Below are 14,751 nucleotides of genomic sequence, written 5' to 3' on the forward strand. Positions count from 1 at the left end.
CAGCAATTGTATGTGGACGTACACTGTCCTGTTGAAAAAGTACATCTCCTTCCTGCCGAAGATATGACAGTAACAGGACGTAATAGCCTGTGCAATGTAGCGGCCACTGGTTACTTTAACCTGCAGAAACACCAAATGTGACCGTGAGCTGAGACTCAAATGGTTCAAATGGCTCTGAGCACTATGGGACTTAACATCTGAGGTAATCAGTTGCCTAGAACTTAGAACTACTTAAACCTAACTAACCTAAGGACATCACACACATCCACGCCCGAGGCAGGATTCGAATCTACGACCGTAGCGGCAGCGCGGTTTCAGACTGAAGCCCCTAGAACCGCTCGGCCACACCGGCCGGCGCTGAGACTCAAGGCTCCCCCACAGCCTGAAGTCTGGGATGGTACCTGTGTGTCACGGGCGAATGCTCTCTAGAATAGTCAGCTCGCCAGGTCTCTGCAATACACGGATACGTCCTTCACTCACATACATTCTCATCACTGAAGACAAGTAAACTCTTTCACGACACCAGAGTAACCATACTTAGCGGTGTAGTGGCGTCGGTGGTTGCCTGGTCAGAGGCACACCTCATCTTAATCCTGCTGCAAGCAGACGGTTCCCAATGCTCACTGATGGCGCAGCAAGTGCAGCATGTGCCTGGATTTCTTCGCTGGATGACTTCGGTTGTTTGTTGCAATACATTGATCTTGATGTGCGTCTGTGCTACACGTCCAGAACCCGGTCTACGAGACAGAGAATGTTCCACAAAGAACAGGTACCCCACCGCTACATTGTGCCCCACCTGTGCAGTAACCCGCCATTTCGTCCTTTCAGCTTCTCACAGGTCCACAATACGACCCCGTTCAAATGGCTGAAGTTGTTCAACAGGAGTATGTACTCGTCAGCAGGGCATCATTGTGCCCTAGAATGAATGTTGCACACGCTTTTCACCTCTAAACTCAGCCCAGTTACTACCTGCAGAGGCAAAACAGAGTTTATATAGACAGGTCTCCAGAACGCTCTCTGTTGGCCGATGAAAGTGATAAACGAATCACTGACACTACAACCTCTCAGTGTGCATATATTATACCCTGGCGCAACCGAACACAGTATTTGAGCGTGTTGCATTTTTTCCGGCAGTGTAATTCATTTCTTGAATGGGTTTTTATGAGGAATCGCGCTTTATCTGGAACAAATGAATAGTCATTTGTTAAAAGGCAGCCAGTCGCTGGTGGCCGAGCGGTTCTGGCGCTACAGTCAGTCTGGAACCGCGCGACCGCTACGGTCGCAGGTTCGAATCCTGCCTCGGGCATGGATGTGTGTGTTGTCCTTAGGTTAGTTAGTTTGAAGTAGTTCTAAGTTCTAGGGGACTTATGACCTCAGCAGTTGAGTCCCATAGTGCTCAGAGCCATTTGAACCATTTGTTAAAAGGCTAGATTTCCATCAGAATGAGTTTTCGGGTATGAAGAAAAAACTTATTTATTACTAAATTTGAGGAGTTTTCTCCGAATTTTCCATTGCGGAACACAGTACCGTCACTCTTAGTAAGAATGGTTGATATGAAATCTCTTATACTGAGCGGAATGAAAATGTCATTACATTTCAAAAACTTTTAATACATTTTGAGAAAATAACAAGCGCATAAATTAAAAAATAGCTTCTTTACTGGCTTTTTAATGCTTGTACATGACCCCACTTTTTATTATGGTTGGAAAGCAAATTAAAAATGAAAGTCATCTAATTCGGTAGGTCTTTCACCAAATCGTCCATCAGAATGTTCATATAAAAGTCAGTGCAACTATCTTCCGCAAACTGAATGATTTTGTGGAGGTCCTCCATCTTTAGATTTTTTATGGGCACTTTACCGGAAATATAGCATACTTTTCCAGGTAGTTTAATATGCTAGCATAGGTCAACATTAAAGATATGTTTGACCAGAACATTGATGAATGGTAATCCCATAATATAGCCAGGGTTATTGGAATCATAAACGAAGTGATTTAGTGAACTTATGCTAAAATGAATTCTCTCATTCCTCTGAATCATTTCGTTTACAAGGAACAGAACAGTCATGAACAAAAAACGCCAGGGACTCCTCGCTCAGTACGCACTGCACAAAATGTTGAAAGAGTTGGGCAAGCCATACTCTGTAGTCCTGATCGACCTGCTAGGAGACAATCTGATGAACTGCGCCTCAGTAATCGTTCAGTAAGACGGATTTTGCATACTGATCTAGGATTTCATCCCTACAAAATGGCCATGGTGCAACAGTTGAACTCTAAGAGATTATGTACAGCGGCAAAACTTTTCTCGTTAAATGGAGGCCATTCTTGAACAAAATGACCACATTATTTTGTTTAAGAGTAATGAAGCTCTTTTTCATTTGAACGGCATAGTAAATCAGCAGAACTGTCGTTACTCGGCCAGTGAAAGTCCAGAACTAATTAATGAGAGACTGTTACATAGTGCCAAGGTGACTGTTTGGTGTGCTGTAGCCGGTACAGATGCTACTGCTCCACACTTTTTCCAAGACGATGACGGGAACACAGTAACTGTAACCTCGGAACGTTATAGGCGGATGGTCACTGAGTTCTGCCTACCTGAACTAAGACGAAAACGTATTCCCATCTGGCGAGTTTGGTTACAGCTGGACGGGGCCATAGATCACACAGCAAGAATGTCAGTGGAAGCTATTAGGACTGTTTTTTGTGGTCACGTCATTTCCCGGTTTAGTGACATCAGGCAACGTGTATGCGAGCATAAACCACGTACACTCGAAGAAATGAAGGAAGCAATTCGTTTGGAAGTCGTTAAAATTTACAGAACAATGTTGGAGAGAGTGGAAGCCAACCTCCGGGAATGGCTTGAGAAGTGCATCGCTGAAAACGGTCCTCATCTGGGAGATGTCGTACTCGATCATTAATTTTGTAAAATGGCAACAAAATTTGAGTATGATCCGGCAAATAAAATTTTTTTGAAGCACAAGTAACGATATACTACTTTTTTATTTTTTTTAAAACGTCCGTCCTTTATGCCTTACGCGGTATTTTTGCCCTTTTAACATACACTGAAGCGCCAAAGAAACTGGTATAGGAATGCGTATTCAAATACAGAGATATGTAAATTCGCAGAATACGGCGCTGCGGTCGGCAACCGCTATATAAGACAAAAAGTGTTTGGCGCAGTTGTTAGATCGGTTACTGCTGCTACAATGGCAGGTTAACAAGATTTAAGTGAGTTTGAACGTAGTGTTATATCCGGCGCACGAGCGATGGGACCAGCATCTCCGAGGTAGCGATCAAGTGGGGATTTTCCCGTACGACCATTCCACGAACGAACCTTGAATATGAGGAATCCGGTAAAACATCACATCTCCGACATCACTGCGGTCGGAAAAAGATCGTTCAAGAACGGGACCAACGACGACTGAAGAGAATCGTTCAACGTGACAGAAGTTCAACCTTTCCGCAAACTGCTGCAGGCCAGTGCTGGGCCGTCAACAAGTGTCAGCGTGCGAACCATTCAACGAAACATTATCGATATGGGCTTTCGGAGCCGAAGGCCCACTCGTATATCCTTGCTGAATGCACGACACAAAGCTTCACGCCTCACCTGGGGCCTTCAACACCCACATTGGACTGTTGATAACTCGAAACAATTTGCCTGGTCGGACGAGTCTCGTTACAGATTATATCGAGCTAATGGACGTGTACGGATATGGAAACAACCTCATGAATCCATGGACCCTGCATGTCAGCAGGGGACTGTTCAAGCTGGTAGAGGCTCTGTAACGGCGTGGGGAGTTTGCAGTTGGAGTGATATTGGACCCCTGATACGTCTAGATACGACTCTGACAGGTGACACGTACGTAGGCACCCTGTCTGATCACCTGCATCCATTCACGTCCATTGTGCATTCCAACGGACTTGAGCAATTCGAGCAGGAGAATGCGATATCCCACACGTCCAGAACTGCTACAGAGTGGCACTTCCGCTGACCACCAAACTCCCCAGACATGAACATTATTGAGCAGATCTGGAATGCCTTGTAACGTGCTATTCAGAATAGAACTCCACCCCTCGTACTCTTATGGATTTATGGACATTCCTGCAGGATTCATGGTGTCAGCTCCCTCCAGCACTACTTCAGACATTAGTCGAGTCCATGACACGTCGTGTTGCGGCATTCCTGCGTGCTCGCGGGGGTCCTACACGATATGTTATTAACATAAAATTAACTTTATATTAAGTTAACTTAAATATTAATTAATTGAATAATTTAATTATAGATAATTTACTAATTATATTATTATAATTAATATAATTATTTATATTAATATAATATTTTATATTTAACATTATTAATCTTATTTATTATATCCAATTATAATAACATTTAATATTAATTTACATATTATTATGTATTTTATAATACAATAACTTATTTTAAGCTAAAACATCAGTAGCTATAATCCTCAGTAAATAAATGTATTAAAATAATCACTTAATAATAACAAAATAAACTTAGAGGTACTTAAATTTAATTAAATGTAATATATATATATATATATATATATATATATATATATATATATATATATATATATATATATATTAAACAAAAAATATAACCAAATCGGACAAATTAATTCAAAATACCCAAAACAATACACAACCTAGCTTCCAAAAAAAACTTTAAATTTATATATTAAGTAAATGAAGTGCCTGATTAAAGGGTTACCTTGATAGGGTACCAGTTTCTTTGGCTCTTCAGTGTAGAATATTAGGCCTTCCTTTAAGGTTTGGTAATCAGTGATAAATTGAAGATCCTAAGAACTGTGACAATTGGCCATATGACAAGTGGCTTTTCGTAATGAATTGAGCGCGGTGCGGAAGCGTTACGTACCTGCAGCAGGTAGACGTCCCTGTCGCCGTAGAAGGCGGCTGCGCGGCGCTGCAGCAGGCGGTCGACCAGGCCGAGCACCGACATGTCGGCGTACAGCGAGCGCTCTGGCGCCGAGCCGTGCTGCCGCTTGAACTCCAGAAAGCTCACCAGCAGGTACAGCACCTTCTCGTGCATCACCGGGTACGCAGAGTCCACGTTCCGCACCAGCGTCTCCTGCGGACACCCGGACAGAAGCAGTAGAGCGGTGACGCGTTTCGCTGGCGTTCTTACTGCTTATATCAACAGGAGATCTCAAGTTGATACCAGATTTCCAGAAGGTCTTTGACACCGTTGCTCAGATGCGGCTTCCAATCAAATTGTGTACCCATGGAGTATTGGCTAAGTTGTGCGACTGGATTCGTGACTTCGTGTCGAAAAGGTGTCAGTTCGTAGTAACTGACGGAAAGTCAAGAGAGTAGAAGAACAGGTAGAAAGTACAGTTGGCGACTACCAAGCGGGATTCAAGAAGGGAAGAGGTTGTATAGAACAGATATTTATCCTGAAGCGACTGATAGAACATAGGGCCATAAAAAACAAAAAGACAGTAATAGCCTTCGTGGACTTCACAAAGGCATATGACTCCATCGACAGACAGACTCTTGTTATGATCCTGAAGAACAGAGGACTTGATGGAACTACACAAGAACTCATAAAAGAAATTCTGACAGACGCAAAAGCAAGGGTGAGATTTAGAGGAGCACTGTCAGATGAATTTGAGATCAAGACTGGTGGTAAACAGGGAGATGGATTGTCACCATTGTTGTTCAATATAGCACTGGACGAAGTGATCAGGCAGTGGAGAGCAATAAACGAGGAAATGGGAATACCAAAGACCCATGTGGGGGACAAAAAGGACAACAGGGCTCAAGTGGACTGCCTAGCCTTTGCAGACGATATATCAATAGTGAGTGAGATGGAAGAAGACGCAAAGACACAACTCATCAACTTAAGTAAGGTAGCCAGAAAGGTGGGACTGAGGATCGCCTATAACAAGACAAAGACATTAAATACCACCGCAGGCTGGGAAACACTGGAAGGCACTGTACATATGGTGGACAAATTTAAATACCTGGGAGAATTTATAACAGGAAGGAACAGGAGCAAGGAGGGAATAACAGAGAGGATAAAGAAGATGAGGCCAGCCTCCTGCATGACGAGAGAGATATACAATAAAAAGAATATATCCACAGAGGCAAAGATAAGCCACTACAAGGCAACAGTGAGTAATGCAGTATTATAGTCTACTGCTGAGACGATGACACTAGGAAGAAATGGGGCAGAACAACTAGAGAAAGAATAGAGAAAAATACTAATAAAAATACTAGGTCCCAAAAGAGGTGGAGAGATGTGGATGCGAAGACCTAGGGAAGAATTGTACCGGAACATGAGAACAATATCCGGGGAAATCAGACTCAAAAGGGCAAGGTTTGCTGGACTTGCAGTTAGGATGAGTATGGACAGAATGACGAAGAGAGTGTGGGGAACAACAGGGAGGACAAAAAATGTATGTGAAATCTTATGGGACTTAACTGCTAAGGTCATCAGTCCCTAATCTTACACACTACTTAACCTAAATTGTCCTAAGGACAAACACACACACCCATGCCAGAGGGAGGACTCGAACCTCCGCCGGAACCAGCCGCTGTTGAGCTTCGGAAGGACTGGTTGGAATTGGGGACCAAGGTCGAAGTAAAGGAAAATTGGAGGAACAGATATATACTGACAAATATGCCGGAGATCAACGATAGAGAAGAATACAGGAAAAGATTAGAGTGTCAACAGTGGAGCCGACAGGAGAAACGGAAACTGAAGATCTCGGAAGAAGAGCGGGAGAGAAGAAGAGAAAGAATGAAGAAGTTCTGGGATAAGAAGAGGAAAATGCAGTCCACGAAGGGGCTACCCGTGGTCCTACAGAGGCCGCAACGCAAGAAGAAGAAGAAGAAGAAGAAGAAGAAGAATAAGAACTGACAGAAAGTCGTGAAGAGAAACCGATGTCGTATGTGGGGCTCCCCAAGCAAATGCTATAGGCCCTCTGCTGATTTTAATCTACACAGACCATTTCGGAGACAATCTGAGAAGTCATCTTTCAAGGGAATAATTCAGCCTGACATGTCGAAACCTATCCTGAAATTTTTACGCAGGGAGAAAAAAGAAAAAACGACCGTATGACATTGTTGGCCGGGAAACGCCATCCGGGGAAGTTCGGGCGCCCTCTCAAGTGACGCCACATTGGGCGACTTGGGTGTAGGTGACGATGGCAACAACAGAACAGTCAGTCCACGAGAGGAGAAAATCTCTAACGGCAGTCGAAACCGGGCCCACTGCATGATAGGCAAACACGTTACCGCTTTTTCTTTTTGTTCGTTTTATTTGGTCGTAGTGGACGTCACATGACATCCGTTGAAGTTCGTTGTTGATCCTTTGACTCAGTTTTTTATTACAGAGACCAGCCAGCTCTCTGACCGAACACCGCTAAGCAGACGAACGCAGCGGAAGACTACAATGAACGACGTGTACTGACAAAATTTTAGCTGCTAAGGCGCACTGCAAGTATTTTTTAAAAACTGCTGCGGTTACTCGTTTTGCAACACGAAGAGCCGCGTATAATCGGTTTGTACAGACCTTCCTGTCTAACGCTGAACCGACGAATAAGCAGATGCGGCCGCGACAAGAGGACGTAGCGCAACGTTATGTCAAGTCCTAAGCGCAAAAACACGAATTTTAAGAATTTTCCATAGCAAAAATGTCTGAGATCATTAATTTTTGGAATAACTTGCATTTCATATCGACAAAGTGCTGCAGACGTAACTCAAACCCAAGTGACTAACAGAGGAAAGAAAATCAAGGCGGTTTATGATGTTATACGACTGCCATCAATCGGAACTTTAATTTGTTGACACGCAATATTTTATAACAAATCCTGCAGCGCAGTTCTTACGATCATTTTTGAATAACGTATATTTTGCTAACGGTTAAACAATTTCTTGTTTATTCCCTACAGTCGCCACAAAAATGCGAAGGGGTACTGGATACAAAATTGTTAAGGCTTTCGTGGCCACTTGTTGACAAGCTGCCTATTTGCTTCTGTCTCGGATTCTTCGGCCGACGTTATGATTTTACTGGCGTCCACCACCGGCAATGGAGGGTGAAGCTTTGACAATGCCAGCCACTTGTGCTGGCGAAACGTCATCAAAATCATCAGACCCGAGACAGAAGCAACTAGGCAGTTTGTGTACTGGATGTCTAAAACAAACAGTTTCCTTACATTAGGCGTACCTAATAAAAGAAAATTTAATGCATTCGTGCTTTTCGCAGTTATTACTAGTTTTATTTAGACAGAACTGGAATGCAGTAAGAAATGGTAGTGGCCATTGCTCTGCATATTGTGCTGCACACCAGGCATACGTGATGAAATTCGTAAAATGGGGTGATGCAAACTGACAATGCAGAAATGACTGAAGTTTAGCAATACTGTTCCGCCGATAAACCTGACATGACAAAGAGCTAACGAAAATTATATTGCCCGAAAATTTTTAGAAACATACTATATACTGTTGATTTTTTTTTATGGAGAGGCTGAATCACACTTAGTTGCGGGTGGAGTCCGAATTATGTTAACAGTCCTCTCGTCGTCCTCCTGAAGACAGGGATGTCGTTATGTTCAGCCGACGAGTCCAACGAAAGCAATGAATTATTTTCTGCGATGCAACACTGAAAATGGTTCTCTCCCATTTTTCCAGATTTTGCTACATCGATTATAGGATTTTTGCAAGAAAACGTTTTTCTGTTTTTAATCTTTGATCCTAATTTGCCTTGATGTTCCTGAAGACATATTTAAAGCTATGGGAACAACAGTTCACTGATACTTATTACTGGCAGTGTTGTATACAAATTTATCACAGCATTCATCGATTGCACAAACGACTCTGTCTTTTTTTCGCTCGAAATGATGCACAAAACTTGACTGACTGGCTTTATATACAGCATTTTAGAGGATAACGAGAATCTTCGTTCTCACGTAAGATACGAATTTCTCTATAGTATTACCAATTAAATTCATTCCATCTATACTTTCGCTTGAGGTAAATTTGTAATTTTGCGGTTTCCTTTTCCGTATAACTTCCTGCATTTGTTCAATTACGTCGAAGAAACATGGAAATCAGTTATGTTAATTTTACTTGCATTTCGGAGGGCCCAGTCACAAGGATTGAGTCTCGAAAGCAGTTCTAAATCTTTCGAATAATTTTTGTTCCATTCTTTTGGAGTTTCGTTTTGGCGCATATTTCGGACTTCGTGTAAATCTTTCTTCCATTTATTCATGTTCGGATTTTACGAAGGGAGACCGGCTTTGCACACTGCATATGTATAAACGTTTTCTCCCTGCTTCCTTAAGCTAAAAACAATTATAGCCTTCTCTTTGACAGTGAAAGTTATCATTGAGCATGTTTTCTTTGGTATAAAATAACAGAAATAATAGCTCGCACGGGAAGTTTTGGGTATTCATGTTGCCCTATTCGAGAATGGAGCAGTCGAGAAAAAGTCAGAAAGCTGCCCTATGAATCCTCTAACAAACACTTAAGTGGTAGATGTAGGTTAGAACGCCTGTAGTTGCGAGGACGGGTCAAGAGGTTGTGGTTGTAAAGGTTGCTGTCCCTCTTGGACATTTCAAATGGCTTTAAGCACTATGGGACTTAACATCTGAGGTCATCAGTCCCCTAGACTTAGAACTACTTAAACTTAACTAACCTAAGGACATCACACACATCCATGTCCGGGGCAGGATTCGAACCTGCGGCCGTAGCAGCAGCGCAGTTCTGGACTGAATCGTCTAGAACCGCTCGACCACAGCGGCATCTTGGACTGCAGGAGTAGCGATTTTGGTCTTTTATGTTTATCTCTGTCTTGGTCATATTGTCAAAGGGTGTTAATCAGTTCGTTCTGCGAGTTCCGCGACGTGGCATAGAAGGCTCCTGCCAAGGTACGGAAACACGTTGTTAACCTTTCGATGTCTGCAACTTCATGCTGTGGGGAAGCGCATGAGGTCGAGGAAAGCTCGTATTAGCGCTCTGTTTTGGACTTTTTGTAGGCGGTCTACCGTCGATCAAATTACCAAGACACATAATCTCATTGGTTCAGTGATATAAGCTACAATTAATTCATGAAGAAGTACTTCCTAATATAATTGCAGCTTACTCCGTTGAAAGCAAGAGAATATAAACACTTACTTCATGCATGAGAAGCATATAGTTCTATTATTGGCTGTTCTTTTTATGATAGGCTCTTTCCTTGACAAGTAAAAAAATCATTATAGAGTCTCCTGATTCGCCAATTCTTACGCTTCACTCGACTTCCTAAAACACGAATATTTAGTTAACGTACAGAGTCTAATGTCAGTTCGCGCATGCACGATATCCATATTCTCGATGTTGCATTGACTACCAACATTCTGAAATAACGCACTTTATGACAGAGTTCATGACCGAGACTCGTTTCGTAATTTCATTCGAATAGAAGCGGATATTTTTTTCGAAGGTGCTAACGACCATTGAAAAGATATTTACCGGCAAGATACAAACATGAGCCAGTTCATTAGCCCACTAATAAGTATATACATTTAGAGAAAGTTTCATAACATAAAAACTTCCAGCATGTAAGTCGTGTTTACTTTCAGACATAGACTGACAGTCACGTTAAGATTTCTGACCACTGGGGAAATATTTCAGTCAATGGCTTTTGCAACAAGAATTGCAGCAAATTCATTATGTACGAGTGCTAGTCGGAAAGTAAGTTCCCATCGGTCGCGAAATGGAAACCATTGTGAAAATCAAAAATGTTTTATTTGCAACAGTTAACTACACATTCCAACTACTTCTCTACACAGTCGCCGCTCACACTTAGACATTTGTAGTAGCGTTGTACCAACTTTCCAATTCCCTCGTCATAGAAGGTAGTCGCCTGTTCTTTTCGCCAATTCTCTACGCTAGTCTACAGTTTGTGTCTCTGCCAAAATGGTGTCTTCATAGGCAGCGTTTAATGTGAGCAGAGATGAAACTCAGGGGCAGCCAGTTATGGGTTGTATTGTGGGTGGTGAAACACTTCTCATCGAAAACGCTGCAGGAGCATCTCCATTGCAACTGCAGAGTGCGGCCGAAAATTGTCATGAAGACGCAACCGCGTGACAGTCTTGTTATGTGGGCTGCATAAAATTAGGCGAAATCTATCACCAGACCCTCATACTTGGCGGGAGACGCCATTTCCTAGGCTTCCTTATATGCTCACTGTGCACTCAGGACTGGAAAGAGCGACGTGACGGGATGACGCACATACTAAAAACACTGCCCAACACATCTTGCAAAGCTTCATCACATTTTCATAGTGGTTTCCATTTCACTACCGGTCCGAACTTACTTTCCGAGTAGTCCTCGTGAGGTAATAATCCAGTTGAATAAATAAGAAAGACCCAGAATCATTTAGAAAACAAAAGCTAAAAAAAGTTTGGAAGGAGGTATACGCGAACCTATTACTTTTCTCTTCATGTGTCAAAAGCTCACGACACTATTACCTTCCCTACAAATTCGACATAACAATCGGGCCGCTATGTACGGCATACACTGCCTAAAGAGTATCTACAAATGTCATTATTTGATATTTAATAGACAAGCTGTACCAAAAAGAAGGGCGGCCGCGGTGGTCTAGCGGTTCAGGCGCTCAGTCCGGAACCGCGCGACTGCTACGGTCGCAGGTTCGAATCCTGCCTCGGGCATGGATGTGTGTGATGTCCTTAGGTTAGTTAGGTTTAAATAGTTCTAAGTTCTAGGGGACTGATGACCACAGATATTAAGTCCCATAGTGCTCAGAGCCATTTGAACCAAAAAGAAGCGCTTTTGATAGATCGGCAATGTGCCGTAGCACTGAAATGGTATACTTTCGTAGCACACTAGCTATAGCACTAAAATCACCAACTACAGGAAGCCTTTACCTGTCGAGATGAAGTTTCTGTAGTTTTATTATAACAAATCGTAGCTAAAACATAGAGATCCTCCATTTGCTGATGCTTTGAAGCAGCTTATTTTCATACCACGCACTCTATGAGAAAAAAAGCACCAAATACGATGTTTAGCGCCAAACAATATATTCTGCTTGCGAAGTAAGATGATGTCGCATCTCACTGGCCATATCCCTCTCCAAGAGTAAAAAATCTGACACGCCAGGTTCTCTTTTACACGCTTCATACTATACTGGAACGTGGTATTCCAAGCTGTAACGTCACCAGCTCCTCCGCCACGTGCGTTTTCACGTCCCGGAAGAGGACGGCTTAAGCATTAGAATTTAGTGTGATAATCTTCGGATCCTCATATCGTGAATAAGATAGAGCAATAGTCGGAAGTCAATCAGAAACGAATGTGACTGTCGGTGAAATAGTGTTGAACAGTTACGCTCACATGAACTGGAACTAGAGCAACAGACGTGAATATACTGTAGAAATTTATTGTCATTATGTTTCACAGATATACAACGATTGGATAAAAATATAGAAACATCTGGAGGGATACATGCTTGAACATAAACGCAGATGCTAAACAAACCTGCACGTTGCGCCGTTTGTGTTTGACCACGAATGGGGTTGTCTTGAACTAAGGTAAATATACAAAAAAGTCAGGCGACAGGCCACTACGCCCGACTAAGCGCCATTACGCTAAATGTTATTTGAATACGAAATTACGTAACCTAGGCAATTCAAAAAACCCCTCCCAAGCAGGCCATGAAGGCTCAACGGTACCGACCGGCCGCCGTGTCATCCTCAGCCCACAGGCGTCACTGGATGCGGATCTGGAGGGGCATGTGGTCAGCACACCGCTCTCTCGGCCGTATGTCAGTTTCCGAGACCGGAGCCGCTACTAGTGAATCAAGTAGCTCCTCAGTTTGCCTCACAAGGGCTGAGTGCATCCCGCTTGCCAACAGCGCTCAGCAGACCGGATGGTAACCCATCCAAGTGCTAGCCCAGCCCGACAGCGCTTAACTTCGGTGATCTGACAGGAACCGGCCGGTGTTACCACTGCGGCAAGGCCGCTGCCAGGCAATTCAAAAACACAAGCTAAAATATACAATGTTTTACAAGCATTGTGGCACTTAACTATCAAAATGGGTAGTTCCTTAACACCTGCAAATGAATTTATCTCATGTATCAGACGCAAAGAAAAAAATAATAAATAAATAAATAAAAATATTCCACTGTAGAGGAGTGCGCGCAACTACAGTCATGAAAGTAGCTAACAATACCAGACGTTTCTTTGAATAGCTTTAATTCGGGAGGACGATGGTTCAATCCCGTCTCCGGCCATACTGATTTAGGTTTTCCGTGATTTCCCTAAATCGCTTCAGGCAAATGCCGGGATGGTTCCTTTGAAAGGGCACGGCCGATTTCCTTCCCCATCCTTCCCTCACCCGAGCTTGCGCTCCGTCTCTAATGACCTCGTTGTCGACGGGACGTTAAACACTAATCTCCTCCTCCTCCTTTGAATAGCTTTAAGGTAACAGTCGCGATAAGATCGATTTTGTTAACCCACTTCGGTAGCAGTGCGTCAAGCGACGAGCAAGTGACACTTCTCAATACGATATCGTAAAATGCAAATACTATTGTTTGTATTGATTTGTAACACACTTTTTACGTTAAGGAGCAGTTGTAGTCTCATAAAAACCGACAATAAGTTAAGAACGACACTAAATTTCTCATTGCATGACAATTTATTTATGAGTCTCGTGAACCGTTGAGATATTTAGTGGAGAATGTTGTTTTCCTGTAATAACAAAAAATTGCTGTAAACACCAGAGAACCTGACGTTTTGCATAAGGACGTCTTATATCTACCCCAAAAAGTGGAGTTTTGTTCGCTATATTGTAGTAAATGTGGAACGTACGAAACGTGTACAGAATGTAATACCTGCATTATTTAACGCACCAACTAAGTCATCATACCTATGGCTAAAAAGAAAATCATACGGACGTGATTAGAAAACGTCATAAACTGTTCCCCAACACAGCGGAAACGACTTCCAGAATTGTTGCTATAAGGGTCGTTCAAAAAGAAACGAGCCGGAGGCATAATTACAGAAACCAGTACCTGTATGTTAGAAGTATTGACCCTGGCCGTTGAGCACTTGTCCCACTGTGACACAAGGCGGTGATTGGCTGCCTCATAAAATTCCCAGGGCCGCGATGTTAACCAGTTCCACTCGTACAGCTTGAAGTCGTCGTCCGAGGCGAATCGTTTGCCCCTCATAGCCTTTTTAAGGGGAACAAAAATGGTGCAATCACAGGGAGAGAGGTCCGGACTGTACGGAGCGTGGCCGAGAACCTCCCGTTCGAATTTCTGCAGGAATGCTGCGACTGTGTTTGCCATATGAGGCTTTGCGCTGTCGCGGAACAGAATGACCCCACGGGTGAGATTGCCTCGTCGTTTTCATTTGATCGCTTGGCGAAGGGTGGTAAAGGTTTGCGAGTAACGCTGGACATTCACTGTTGTCCCGTGCTGCAGAAAGTGGATCAGAAGGGGGCCATTTTTGGTCCCCTTAAAAAAAGCTCTGAGGGGCAAACGATTCACCTCAGACGACGACGTTCAGCTGTACTTACGGAACTGGTTAACATCACAGCTCCAGGAATTTTATGAGACAGCCATTCACCGCCTTGTGTCACAGTGGGACAAGTGACTCAACAGCAAGGGTCAATACTTCTAATATACAGATACTCGTTTCTTTAATTATGCCTCCAGCTCGTTTATTTTTGAACGCCTCTTATATATCTGTGCCAACAGCC

General features: G+C 43.1%; 1 protein-coding gene across 1 annotated transcript in view; it reads right to left on the bottom strand.

Moving 5' to 3' along the window:
* LOC124799085 overlaps positions 1–14,751 on the bottom strand; it is a gene marked incomplete at its 5' end in the record, with an annotated part of 109,040 nt that overhangs the window by 93,502 nt on the left and 787 nt on the right. Inside the window, one exon of the mRNA XM_047262623.1 lies at positions 4,900–5,112. Coding sequence (XP_047118579.1) covers positions 4,900–5,112 — 213 coding nt within the window. The remainder of the gene's footprint in view (positions 1–4,899; positions 5,113–14,751) is intronic.

Source organism: Schistocerca piceifrons, chromosome 5 (assembly GCF_021461385.2).
Source record: "Schistocerca piceifrons isolate TAMUIC-IGC-003096 chromosome 5, iqSchPice1.1, whole genome shotgun sequence".
Lineage (NCBI taxonomy): Eukaryota > Metazoa > Arthropoda > Insecta > Orthoptera > Acrididae > Schistocerca > Schistocerca piceifrons.